Source organism: Tenrec ecaudatus, chromosome 12 (genome assembly GCF_050624435.1).
Source record: "Tenrec ecaudatus isolate mTenEca1 chromosome 12, mTenEca1.hap1, whole genome shotgun sequence".
NCBI lineage: Eukaryota > Metazoa > Chordata > Mammalia > Afrosoricida > Tenrecidae > Tenrec > Tenrec ecaudatus.
In genome coordinates, this window is record NC_134541.1 from 25,987,775 (window position 1) to 26,000,259 (window position 12,485).

General features: G+C 50.5%; 1 protein-coding gene across 1 annotated transcript; it reads right to left on the reverse strand.

Moving 5' to 3' along the window:
* Positions 1–516: 516 nt before the first annotated feature.
* RAB5IF (RAB5 interacting factor) lies at positions 517–9,947 on the reverse strand. Its single transcript, XM_075563674.1, has 4 exons — positions 9,616–9,947; positions 8,035–8,138; positions 3,009–3,138; positions 517–1,054 (listed from the first exon to the last, which is right to left on the reverse strand). The coding sequence occupies exons 1-4, from the start codon at positions 9,727–9,729 to the stop codon at positions 1,013–1,015; spliced, it is 390 nt and encodes a 129-aa protein (XP_075419789.1). The 5' UTR covers positions 9,730–9,947; the 3' UTR covers positions 517–1,012.
* Between the last annotated feature and the right edge of the window lie 2,538 nt (positions 9,948–12,485).

The window sequence follows — 12,485 nt, forward strand, 5'->3', positions numbered from 1 at the left end:
CTCCTCCCAGTGGCCTGACCCCACCTGCAACCTCTAATCCAGTTGAGACAGGTGAGTGCAGGGCCAGGACTGAGCACAACACCCGTGGGACCTGGCCCAGTCACTTCCTGTCATGCTGCATTTGGACACAGGGTAGCGATGACTAGGACAGCTTGGCCAGGTTCAACTGAGAAGCCACAAAGTAATAAATCGCCAGTGGGGAACTGTCCGGAAAAGGACTTGATGGGGCTTGTGAGAACCTCCATGCCCACCAAACCCCACCCCTAAAGACACCTTCAAACCAAGCTCACTGTGAGGCCAACCCCCTTCTAAGTGCTGAGAGGATCCTGTGTGCAGAGATCTTGCAAAGGTTATGGGATATCTGAGAGTGGTACGTTCCCCTGCCCCCACCAAGGCCAAGACTGCAGCTAAACAAAGTGGAGTCCTTGCCCTGGTCCCCATAAAGGAAAGAGACGCGGCCGAAGCTGCTACAGGAGCAGGAGGAGAGAGGAAGGGAGGGGAGGTGGGGGGGAGGCATTTAACAGGTTTTCAAAGATTTGATTTATTCAAGTGTGTGAAAACATTCTACAATGAAAACGGTTAAGATGCTGTTTGTACTTGCTTGGACCAGACACTGACTGCCATGCTGCTTGCAGAAGACTTGAAATGCCACTGATCAGTTACGAACTGTACACCCGATGGAGCACTGAGGAAGACAATGTAATGTTTCATCCAGATCCAGAGACGCATTAAAATAAACCACCAGCTCCAATCTGAAAGCGGGTGTTTAGTGATGGGTATCCACGAAGCAAGGGCTGGCAATTCAGGGATGCTTCCCTAAAAGGCAGCTGGTTCTTTTAAAAGTTTCTGGTCAGGACCTTTGCAGAAGGCGGCAATGCCCAACACTGATTCTCGGTCCAGAGAACATGGGTCTTCTAGGCTTCGCAGGCTGCGGTGCCCCTATAATCACGTGGCTGTGCTGTGCCTAAGGGTCCTCTGGACTGGACAGGGGACAGGCGGAGGCCGTAGACCATCAGTCATAGTGGATGGCAGTATAAAAGATGATCCAAATGACCTAGAAGGGGAGAAGAGCAAAGTTTACAGGCCACATGCACCTCTGGTGGCTGCCTCAGGCCTGATTGCACAAAAACGGTGAAAAATGTATACCCAGTGAGCTACCCAGTGTACAATCTGCTTAGAGGTGTAAGTTATTTCACTGAAAACTGAGCTCGCTTCTCCCACCCCCAGCAGCCTGAGGTGGAGATGAGCTACCGAGCGGTCAGGTAATGCAGACTGTGCTGCTAACAGCGGTAGTGGAAGCAGAAACACCAGACTCATTTCCAAATCCAGTAAAGCAGCCACTCTCAACCCTGCTTGTCCACTGGAATCTCCTGAGGAGTCAATGGGGGAGGGGGGAGCAAGGGGTGACCTTGGGAGAGTACATAAGGAAGTCCGTGAACGCTTTTTCAAAAACGCGAGTCTCCTGAAGAATCAACGTGTTTAGATGACCAAGCCAAACATTCCAGAGACTGACACCCCCCACTCTCCCCAGGGTAGGGCGGCGAGGTGGCCTAGGGACAGTCTATATAGGGATGCCTATATACTTTAAATAAAGATAACTATTGGACAAATCACACCACTGTTTACTCCTTTAAGTTCATATTCTGTGGTTTTAGAGTAATGTACAGGCATCGCTAGTTCCGTCATATTTCATGACCTTGGACCGTCCGGTCCCTCTCCGCTCTTCCTAGGTACTCGCAGCCACGTGTCGGGTTTCTCTCTGGACACGTTGTGATGAACTCAGAGCACAGGGTCTGGTTTCTTCTAGTAAGTTTTAGACAGAGCATAGGCTCCCAAGCTTATCTGCCCTACTGCCCTTTTCAAAGAGAAAATTACTCAGCATCCCCCAGCAATGAAAACCTTTGGTACTACAGCCAGGGTACAGTGGAGCTATCTGTTTCTGCAGCGCCCCCCGGGGCAGTATCATCGACTTGGGGAAATTAAGTTTTTGAGGTTCATGTTGCAACATGAGCCAGCATAACATTCCGTATGGCTATGCCACACGTTATCCATTCACCCATCACCTGACAGACCTTCGGGTCGCTTCTGCTTTGTGGTCATTGTGACTAACGCTGCTATGGATATACTTGAATACGTCAAAGTCTTGCTACAGAACTATAAAAATCTTTATTAAACTCAACACGAATATCAAGATGTGAAGCTACTGTTTCTCCACATATGCCTATAAGTTTGTGAAGGCAGTGTTTCCATCTCTCTATGCCTTCTCCAAGGAGTTTGCTACTGACTTACACACATCTGAGACATCTGTGTTCTTTAAAAATGTTTTACTTTTAAGAACTAAAGAGTCTGAAGGGACAAGATCAGGGCTGTGGTGGGAGTGGGGGATAGTTTCCCAGCGAAGTTCTTATAGGACAGCCTTCTTTAACTTTCCTCACCAATTCAGCTCTCCATTTCTCTAGACTCCCAACAAGCCCCTGTAATCGTCCTGTGTTCTTCCAGAAAGTCTATCTAATCACCCTTTGGAATCTCAAAACTCAACAGTTGCCATCAAGAGCTGCACCGACGTCTCTGCCTTGAAACCAAGTGGCCGGGCAGATGCCCTCGGGCTACTGTCTGAGTTGCTCTTTCCGAAGGCTCTCTCCCGAGACCCTTTTCCTGGGAGAGCCTGCCTGCGGCCATCCACTGACCGCAGAGGAAGGCTTAACCGTGTCTATTTGCCCTAAGTCTGGGCATGTTTTGAATTGCCACCATCCTGGCAACACTTTCTGACTGCGCCTCATAGTTGTCGGTGCTTCACAGCGCTGCTCGCACACAGGCAGCGTGGGGAGTCGAGCGTGGAAGCTAACAATGGGCCAAGGACATCAGGTGGAAGCTGGAACTCAGGTCACATTTGCTTTTTTAAGTAACAGGAGACCATGCCTCCGAAGCCTTGAAAAACAGTACTCCAATCACCGGACTAACTCAGTCACAAGGACAGTGCCTGCTGCAAAGCAATCAGCTGCACATACCATGAACAGGGCAAAAGATGTCATAAAACCTTCTTTCGTGAGCTCCCACGTGCCACCGTACTCTTCCTCATCGATCTGCAGGTAGTTGCTGAAGTAGAGGTACAGGACTCCTGCATTGATCAGGCAGAATCTGGAGGGAGGGAGGGAGGGCAGGCACCAAAAACACACTGTAAACTCAGAAAAGACTCTGGACTCCCACCCCTGTCCCGATGTCACAGTTCTGTAGGCGTCTCCCTTTGCTGGCAGGACACGGCCTGGAAAGAAAGCAGCTTGGGGCTCAGAAAGACGTGTACTCAAACCTGAACTTTCCTTGTGGTCATGAGGCCATGGGCAAGTCTCTTACAATGGGTCTCGGTGTCCTCATCTCTGAAATGAGGTGCTTGGATATGACTGTGGGGCAAGTGAAAGCATGCGTGGAAATGCCCAGGCTCTCAATGGAGCCGACCGTCTGGCTGACGTAGTCACTTAAAGGAGTAGCCATGCTTTTCAGCTGCTCAACAAGGTATTACAAATAGCCCAGTACACAGGACTCCTCTAGGCCCCTATGAAGTAACACAGAGACTGCTGAGTAATCTATTCCACACTGGACCAGTATGGGACCACAGCGGCTCCAGCTGGGGCGGTGGGGGTGGCCAAGGGGCAAACACACTAAGCCTCAGGTTCCCTAGCCTGGCTGAATAAACAAGAGTGCACGAAATGCTCCCCTGCAGAACCCCCACCCCTACTGGGAGGGAAGCCGCTGAGTGTCTGCCGTCCTGTGCTTGATGCGGAAGGCAACTCATCCACCGCACTGGCCTCGGCTGACCCATCTGTGAGCAGGCCCGGGAAGGTGTTTAATGCACAGACTGCCTCAGCAGATGCTGGAGTCGGAATGGACTCTGCTGTGCTCAACTTTTGGCATGGTCCACGTGTAAAACCCCCTAAAACAATCAAGACCCTCCTTGTGACCATTGCAATTATTGCGTCTAATCTAGTGGGGGACGGGATCTCCGGCCATGTCCTTGTAGAGCAGGGCAGTACCCTGAGGCTAAGGGGAGTAAACCAGGTCTCAGGGGGAGTGGGGAACACCTGAGGCAGTGGGAAGTCCAGCCTGGGAGTCCTGAGAGTACACTACAGGCTTTCTCATGGGTAGTAGGAACAGAGGCCAGAAAACAGATTTAAACTTGTACTTGGTTTCAGGACATGAGAGCAATAAAGGTTGCGGGCAGTGGCTGGGCAAGTGACTAAACAGGGGAGGTAATGGTCAAGTCTCAGAGCCTGGGAGTATACCTGGTCCAGGAACAGAAGCCAAGAGGTAGGAAGAACAGGGTTGTTTTTTTGGGGGGGTGGGGAAGGATATTCCACAAAACAAGAGTCCTTGGCTTGGTCATGCCCTGGTTACACCCTTGTCTTCTACCAGAAGCTTGGGACCAGCTAAATCTGGCAATTTCCTTTTGGCTACTGGTTCTAAATAGACATTACTAGTGAAATTGAGAAATGTCATTCTGGGGCCCACAGGTAGTTAGGGCCATGGGGATGCGGGAGTCTCTACTTGTAAAAGCGCTTGCTTAGTGAAGGAAAACAGGGAGCAGAGATGATCAGAGAGAAAGCTGAACACAGGACAAACAGCTAAGTCTGGAACAAGCCCTCACAAGCCAAAGAGAACCAGTTTGGGGCCATGACTCTAAAACTAAAGGTTTGGATGGATTACTAAAAGCCAGCCTGCAAGGCTCTACTAAGCACAAGGCCTGGGAACACTGGAGCTGTCCGTCACTAGCTTTGGTGTCCAGTCAGCATCACGGGGCCCCACCTGTTTGTGGTTCCACCAGCTAACCACAAGGTATGGTGCCCTTTTTCCCTCAGGATCACCGGGTCATCATTCTCTTAAAAAAGAGAAACAGGGGGAGCAATAATCCAACCCAAGAACAACCCAGCCACCTACTTCCCATCCTGTGTAGTGCTCAGGACTGGGGAGAAAAGGGTCGACAGCAGGTCCCTGCCTTTCAGGGGTTACACAACCAAGGAGAAAAGGAACTGACATCAAAAAAGGCATCTGAATCCAATGCTGGGTGGTCAGAGGCTAGGTGGACCAAAAGGGCTCAAACTGGGTTTTAAGGATCGATGTGATATTGGTCTGTTACCTTGTATAGGCTATGGTACCCAGTTGTTTGTGCTGGCGCTGCTGTGTAGTACAATCTACTGATTATAAATAAAGGAGGCCCCTAACACTCTGACGTAGCTGTGGCTCAGAGAATTCTGCTCAAAACAACAATGGTTCGCCTGCCAGAGGACATTCAAGCCCCACATCTGGCCTACCAATTTTGGACTTAAGACTGCCCCTGAAATTACGTGAGTCAATTCCTTAAAATAAATCTCTCTTAACAAAATAATTTATAAATTATCAGGAGTTCATGAGGGAGGAAGGCAGGAGGGAGGGGGGAAATGATGAGCTGATACCAAGGGCTCAAGTAGAAAGCAAATATTTTGAGAATGATGATGGCAACAAATGTACAAATGTGCTTGACACAATGGATGTACGTATGGATTGTGATAAGAGTTGTACAAGCCCCTGATAAAATGATTTTAAATAAATCTCTTTTGCTAGAGATATTATTGGTAGTTGTTGTCAGATCACTTTGGACTTGGGTGTGCACAGAACTGCTCCTTGGGGTTAAGGCTGTGACCTTCCAGAAGCACACTGCCAAGCCTATCTCCTGAAGTGGCGCTGGGCGGGCACAAACCACCAACCTTGTGCTAGCAGTCCAGAGAGCTTAACCATTTGTGCCACCCCAGCACTCCTCTGGCTCACACGAGCCTTCTTTATGTGTTTCCTCCTATTGGTTCTGTGTCTCTAGAGAAACCCTAAGACTAGGATGGACATAGTTTCCAGATGGTAAAAGAGGGAGGGAATTACACAGCAAAGGTGTACAGGCAGAAATGAATGTGCTGGATTGGAGCAGGGGAAAGAACAATGATTCTCAAATGGAGTTTTGAAAATTTGATCCTAAAAACTTCCATCAGAATCTTAATAAACAATGAATCCCCAAGAAATGCTCTGTTTCAAGGCAGGAAAGCTACATGCCAACAGTGACATATGACTCTGCTTTCAAGGGCCAAAGGGAATTCATTTCGGTTTAAAAGGGACGTGTGTGGAAACACCAATGGTACTGGGCCCTCTAAGAGCAATGGGAGAGGTGCCAGCCAAAGGAAGCAGGGAACTTGCTCAGAAAAAGCCTCTCTGGACAGAACTGTAGCAAATAGACAGCCAAAAAAAAAGAAAGAAAATAGGCAGCCAAGAGAAAGAGGCACTATGCTGGCCTACCCCACCCTGCATCACTCCTAATACAGCTAACTGTCTACTACTGACAGCAGTGAACCATTTTGCATGAAATGCTACATTTGGTTATTTCTTTGTACGTGTAGTATTTCCTTAATCCACACATCAACCTTGTGGGGAAGACCTGCTTGCTGCCCTCCACCCATTAGCCTCTGTCGGAAACTCAGACAGGGAAAGGTGAGCTCACAATAAGGACTTCAAAGCGGCAGAACTGGAACCTAAATCTGGTGTGCATGATGAAGTACTTTGTTTCAAGTGTTTGGGAAAATTACCTCACCAGCCACAGTGGAAAGGATACTAGCCGAGATTCAGACCTTGGTATTTCATTCCCAGGATTATTCAGCTGACCCCCTGAGAACTGAAGAACCCCACATCAGGTAGGTGGGTAGGGGGCTCTGAATCAATGTTCCCCTTCTCCTAGACAAGAGGTCTTGGGGTGGGGGTGGGAAACAACCCCTTGCCCTTTGGGTGTCCTCACCCTTCCTCAGGCACTTTCCTGGTTCAACAATGCCCATCAACAGCTTGCCTTTTCTCCCTATCACATATCAGAAGACTTTCTAGTTATGGGGTTGTACATTTCTTTTGGGTTACAGTGATAGTTAGGGTTTTTGTGCCAACATGGAACAAGATATGGGTGGAGTTTATTCTGTTAATCAGGTTCCAGCTTGACGACCTCCTTCGGAGGTCCAACTGAGATAAATGGCTCTCTGGAGGCTGCCGCGGCTGCCCTTCTGCCTTAACCTTCCTACTGGTGAGCCTCTCCACCACCCGCCAGAACGCTGTGACTAACTACATCCATGGATCCACACGACTTTGCACCTACCAGCCTGTGATCCTCCTGAATCCTGCATCATTGCATGTGGCTTTGTGAGCCTGAGGAGGGACTTATGGACTTGCGTTGGACTGGGCTGGGATGTTTTTCTGATATATAAAGCATCTTGATATAAAGCTCTTTCTCACATCTATGAGTGCCACTGAATCCGTCTCTGGTCAACCTGGCCTAACAGTTACCTTTTGAAAGAACAGGCAACCCAAGAGGGTTTGAAAAATATTTTATCCTTATCTCCCTAGAGTGATGAGACATGTAATCAGGCCTAACACAGTCAATCAGCCTGCCTGTCCATGTCCACTTGAATTTAAGATAATCCACCTGGTGGCACAGATGCTCTATCAGTGAGCCATGACCAACGTTGATGTCCACTGTGCCCACGGACCTAAAGGCAAAGGAAAACGTGGAAGGCTCGATCTTCTGCCATTCGACAGCCTCTAAAAAAAAAGGAGGGGCCTATCCTGACTTGTGACAGACAAGATTCCACACATCAGTAGAGTGCTAAGTACAAGGTGGTCATCAAGTATAGAAGGTCTTCTGCTTCCCAACTTGCACAGGTAGAAACGATGGTCACACCAGAACCAGGGACCCGCCACCAACCAACCAGAAGGTGAAGGTGGTGGCCTCTTGCATGAGGCCATTTTAAATTTGTGACAGAATGGCCTGCCTTCAGGAAGGCAAGCTGTGTGTCATGCTCCTGGGTCAGAGCACCGGACCCAGGAGTGCCCTCAGGGGAGTGGGGGTGGAGGGGTGCCCTCTGTTTCAGTCATTCCATCAAAGTCCCCCAGAGTAGCAACAGGCCTTTTCCATGAGAGGAAAACAATGTCTCTCTTTGAAAGAAATGATACCATAGGCATGCAAGAGACTCAAGACCAACTTACCCTGCAATTCCCAAGAAACCTCGCAACGGCACCACGCCCCAGATGACACCCAGGACCACAGCAATGATCTGCCGGAACCAGTAGATGACATCTAAAAATTCATCCTGTAAAAAAGGACGAGTAAAGCCATTAATGTACCAGGCTTCACCCTCTGGAATGGGAGCTACAGGAGAGCCTCACTTAATAGCTAAGGAATAAACAAGCCTCTCTGACAACACATCGTCCAGGGAACTTGCCCCAAAGCAAGGGTATAGGTGGCTCTCAAATGAAGCACTCACCAACACAAGGGCTCCATTTTTCAAATGGGATCATAGTCTTGGCTTAGAAGGGGGAGGAGGGGAATGGATTCGTTTGTCCCTGTATATTGTCCTTAAGCTCCTGCAATGCATCACCTCTTATTTATACGAGGCTATGGTAGAAAACAATGTATTTAGTCAACTCAAGCAATGGCTTCCAGGGACTGTGCTCTGAATCCAAATTTTTAAAAAATCTTTTTATTTAAGATGGTGAATAAGTGAAATTGCTTAGGTGCTTATGGTAGCAATTATACTATGATCAGTGATAACTCTCGCCTGACTAGGAGAGACCTAGATACTGTCCCCAAGCCACTCAGCACCACATTCCTGTTACTGAATTTTGAGTCAATCACCAAGGAGAGGAAGGATGAGAAGCAAAATTGCTGGAGGCCAGGTACAACCTCTCTAAATTTCATATGGCACAGAAGATTCTGGTTTGAACTTGCCCTGGATTTCAGAAGCCAGTCCTTATACAACGAAATGACACAGCAGATCAGAAAGAGCAGATTTAGCAAGAGCTGGTGAGGGTGGGGTGGGACTGGGCGGGGTTGGGGGCAGGGCAAGGGCACCTTCAGGCACAGGTTCCCATGCCCCTTCCTGGCACTCCAGGAAGGCATATGGACTTCAGCAGGGTAGAAAAGCAAACGTTGCGACCAGCCCGTTTCTGATGGTCCCTTTCTGATCAGAATTGGCGAGCACCCAAACCCGAAACTCCAACCTCTCACATACACACACTTGAGTTCCCCAACGTGGTCTCAATGCCCCTTCTCGAAATCGGGGAATTGGATCTTTTTCATGCAAGAACAGGGCTACAGAACCTCACCACTAGTGACCCTCATTAGGTGCTGCGCGTTTTAACCACCACTCTACCTGACGGAAGAGCCGCGAGAGTCCGCGCATGAGATCACCTGCCACGGAGAAAGCACTCGGGTTGGTCATCTACCGTCGCTGCTAACGACCGAGGGAAGTCGGCAGACCGGTGCTGTCTTGGAGAGGCTAAGGACGTTGCTCCGAATCGGACTGGGATTAAAGGCGGCGGCAGGGCAATTCCGCTCCCTCACTCTGCGTTCAGACAGGCGCCCTGCCACGGGTGACAACTCCTCTGCCCCCTTCTTGCCGCCCCCGCCAGACTCGGGCGACTTCACCCTTAAAACGTCGCTCCGCAAGCAGTTCCCAGCCCTGTCAGCGATCTGCTCGGTCCCCCCAACACTCGGCCGCCCCCGAGCAGGCCTGGGCCCGTCCATGCGTCCCCCGGCCCGCGCCGGCTCCTCGCCAGTCCCCGCACCTTGTCCTCCCAGGCCGCGTCGCTCCGCAGCACTTTGCTCCACACTGACACTTTGAGGGCCCCGTTGGCCAACTGCGGCTGAGGCGGCTCCTCCTTCCGCCGCCCGCCGCTCATCCTCCCACCGCGCCGCCCGTGTCGGGCCTGGGGCGCGCGGGCCGAGCCACAGAGAGTCGGGGTCCGGAATCGCAGGTGGCGGCGCGAGGGGCAGCGGCGGAGGCGACGGGCTCAGCGGCCGGGCGGGAAGGCGTCGCTCTGCAGCGACTCCGACTTCTCCAAGTCTCCCGGCTCGGCTCACTCGGCCGAGACCAGGGCGGCGAGGGGAGGGGCCCCGCATTACACGTCATCCCGCCGCGGTGCCCACGCAGCCAATCGACGTCCGCGCCGCCGTCCGACTCAGAGCAACGCGGTCGCCTAGGCGCAAGCGCCCTACGCACGTCGGAGGTGACGTCAAGCTTCCGCCAGTCGCGCGGTACGGCGAGCGGAAAGAGCCATTCTTCATGAGGACCTCGATACCACCGCGAGGGGGCGCTGTGGAGACGGAGGAACGGCACCTGAGGTGAAGTCTGTTTGTCGCGGGCGCTGCAGCGTCCTTCTTTCTGTCCGCCTCAGTGTTTTCCCTTCAATTGCGGGGCTGACGCCTTGGTGGAGGCGACTCGGCTCCTTGCTAATGTGTTGCGTGCAGAGTTTGCTTCCGGGGAGCCCCACGCTGCCTCTCGGGATTTAGCGCTTGCTCGCTTTCTCCCCTAACCTGCGCGTTCCAGGACCTGGGTCAGGCCGTGACTCTTCTCTGTAATCGTTAACTTGGCGTCTCATCTTGCCCAGCACCCTCTTTGGAATTGGGAACCCTACGACCCAGAGAGGGGAAGTCGTTTTCTAAGGCCATAGAGCACGCTGGGCGCGCCGAGAACGCCTAGAGAAGGGGAAGGAGCTAGCGCGCCCGTTCCTTGGCTCGCGCGTGCGGCGGCTCCGAAGGCAGGAATGTCAGACCTCCTGAGTAAGGAGCTAATGGGGCCCGTCCATCTTCTGTGTTTGAACAAGCCCCCCTCTCCCGGCTGGTGCCGTAACCCGTGTCACGTAATACACCCCGTGACCTTGGGTGTTGTTTTTTGGGGGGATTTTTTTTACGTTTTGTGGTGAATTGGGTGAAGGTTTATGGAGCAAATCCGTTTTGCATACTGCAAATCAGCTCATGCATATTTCGTTTCGAGTCACTGATGGCAGCCCCCACGGTGTATCGTCGCATATCGCACCTCCTCCCGGTGTTTCCGGTTTCCATTCCGCCCCCTTCCCTAACTTAGCTGAACTTTGTTCTTGGGTGAAGACTGCCCTTTTGATCTCAAAGGGTTAATTAAGCCGAGTGTAATTGTTCACCGGGTGGACCTGTGTTCTCTTGAATCTACACAACTCCTGTGCAGTGGACTTGTAGAGGCAAAGTAGCCCGACCCCGACGCTCACCCCCAAACCTATGTATGCGCTTATTAAAGTCTTGAGCTTTAAGGAATATCAATACGTCAAAGCATGCTGTGACATATTTGTGGGAGCCCTGGTGTAGTGATTACGTGGTGGGCTGTTGTCCACTTGGTCAGCAGTTCAAAGCCACCAGCAGTTGGGAGGGAGACTGATTGGGCGTTCTAACTACCCTAACCAGTCAGTCTTGGAAACCCTCAGGGGGTCGCTGTGAGTCAGCATTGACTAGGTGGCAGTGAGGACATACCTGTAAAGTTCTCCACCTTTTAGGAGCACCCGGATCTCCCAGGGAGGAAACACGTAACTATCCTCTAGTTCTTTAAGATTTCCAACCCCTACTATTTTGATCTTTGTGTTAACCTCATTAATCTTGTTAGACCTGCGTATGTTCATTTGTATAATTAAGTTCATTTGATGTATGAAAGCCGATAGATAACTCTTCAGAAACTGTAATGTGATTGATTTCCTGAGGTACAGGAAGAGAGAGGGGAAGCTGAAGCTGATAGCAATGATGACTGAATAACCCCACTGGAGGGAAATGAACAGTAGAATTGTAGGTGAATGGATACATTGAATGGTGTAAGATACAGCAAAAGAAAGATAGTAAGATTGTATAATATAAGGCTTCCTGGCGGGTAGGGTGGGGGAGGGAGGGGATGGGGGGCGGGAGGTGATATCAGAGTTCAAGGAAAAAAATGTTTGAAACTGGTGGCAAGCAATTGTACAACTGTGTTTGATCGAATTGATTTGTGGATTGTTATAGTATATTAAGAGCTCCCAATAAAAAATTTTTTAATGTCCCAGGGAGCTTTTTCAGAATTCCATAGTTGGTGTCTTCCATTCTAACTGCACCCCAAGATCCTGCTTCTTGAGCGGGGCTGGCCAGATGCTATTTGGTGGAAGAGCCACTTATGTGAGATGGATGCACACCTTTAGCCCTAACTTTCGCATGGCTGTCCCTTTCAGCCCTGCCTCTTTTCTGAGCCAGTTTTCCCAAATGGCGATGTCTAAACAATTCACTCGTTTGAAGTGCTCTATCCAGAGGTCAAAGATCTCTTTCACAGACCCGGTGGAGTAGTCTGGAGTTTAACTGATCACTATCGGTGGTATAGTGGTCATGTGTTCGGCTTCGACTCGCAAGTCTCCGGAGAAGGAAGGGGCCTTCTATTCCTGTTAAGAGTCACAGTCTCACAAACCCACAGGAGTTCTCCCTGCCCTATCACCATGAGACAGAATTAGCTCAATGGCAGTGAGGTTCAGGGTGTGACCCTAGGGTTTCCAAGACTGTAAATCTTTACAGGAACAGAATGCCTCATGATTCTCCTCCAGTGCAGCTGGAAGGTGAGGACTTCCTATTAGCAGCAGCCGAATATGTAACCCACTACAACATTATCAAAAAACGA

Bases quoted from the DNA above. Each gene is read 5' to 3' on its own strand.
- RAB5IF (XM_075563674.1), bottom strand. From the start codon at position 9,729: ATGAGCGGCGGGCGGCGGAAGGAGGAGCCGCCTCAGCCGCAGTTGGCC. The intron at 8,139-9,615 runs GTGCGGGGACTG...CCTTTTTTACAG, and splicing joins ACGCGGCCTGGGAGGACAAG to GATGAATTTTTAGATGTCAT. The intron at 1,055-3,008 runs GTATGTGCAGCT...CTCCCCTTCTAG, and splicing joins CATCTTTTGCCCTGTTCATG to GTCATTTGGATCATCTTTTA.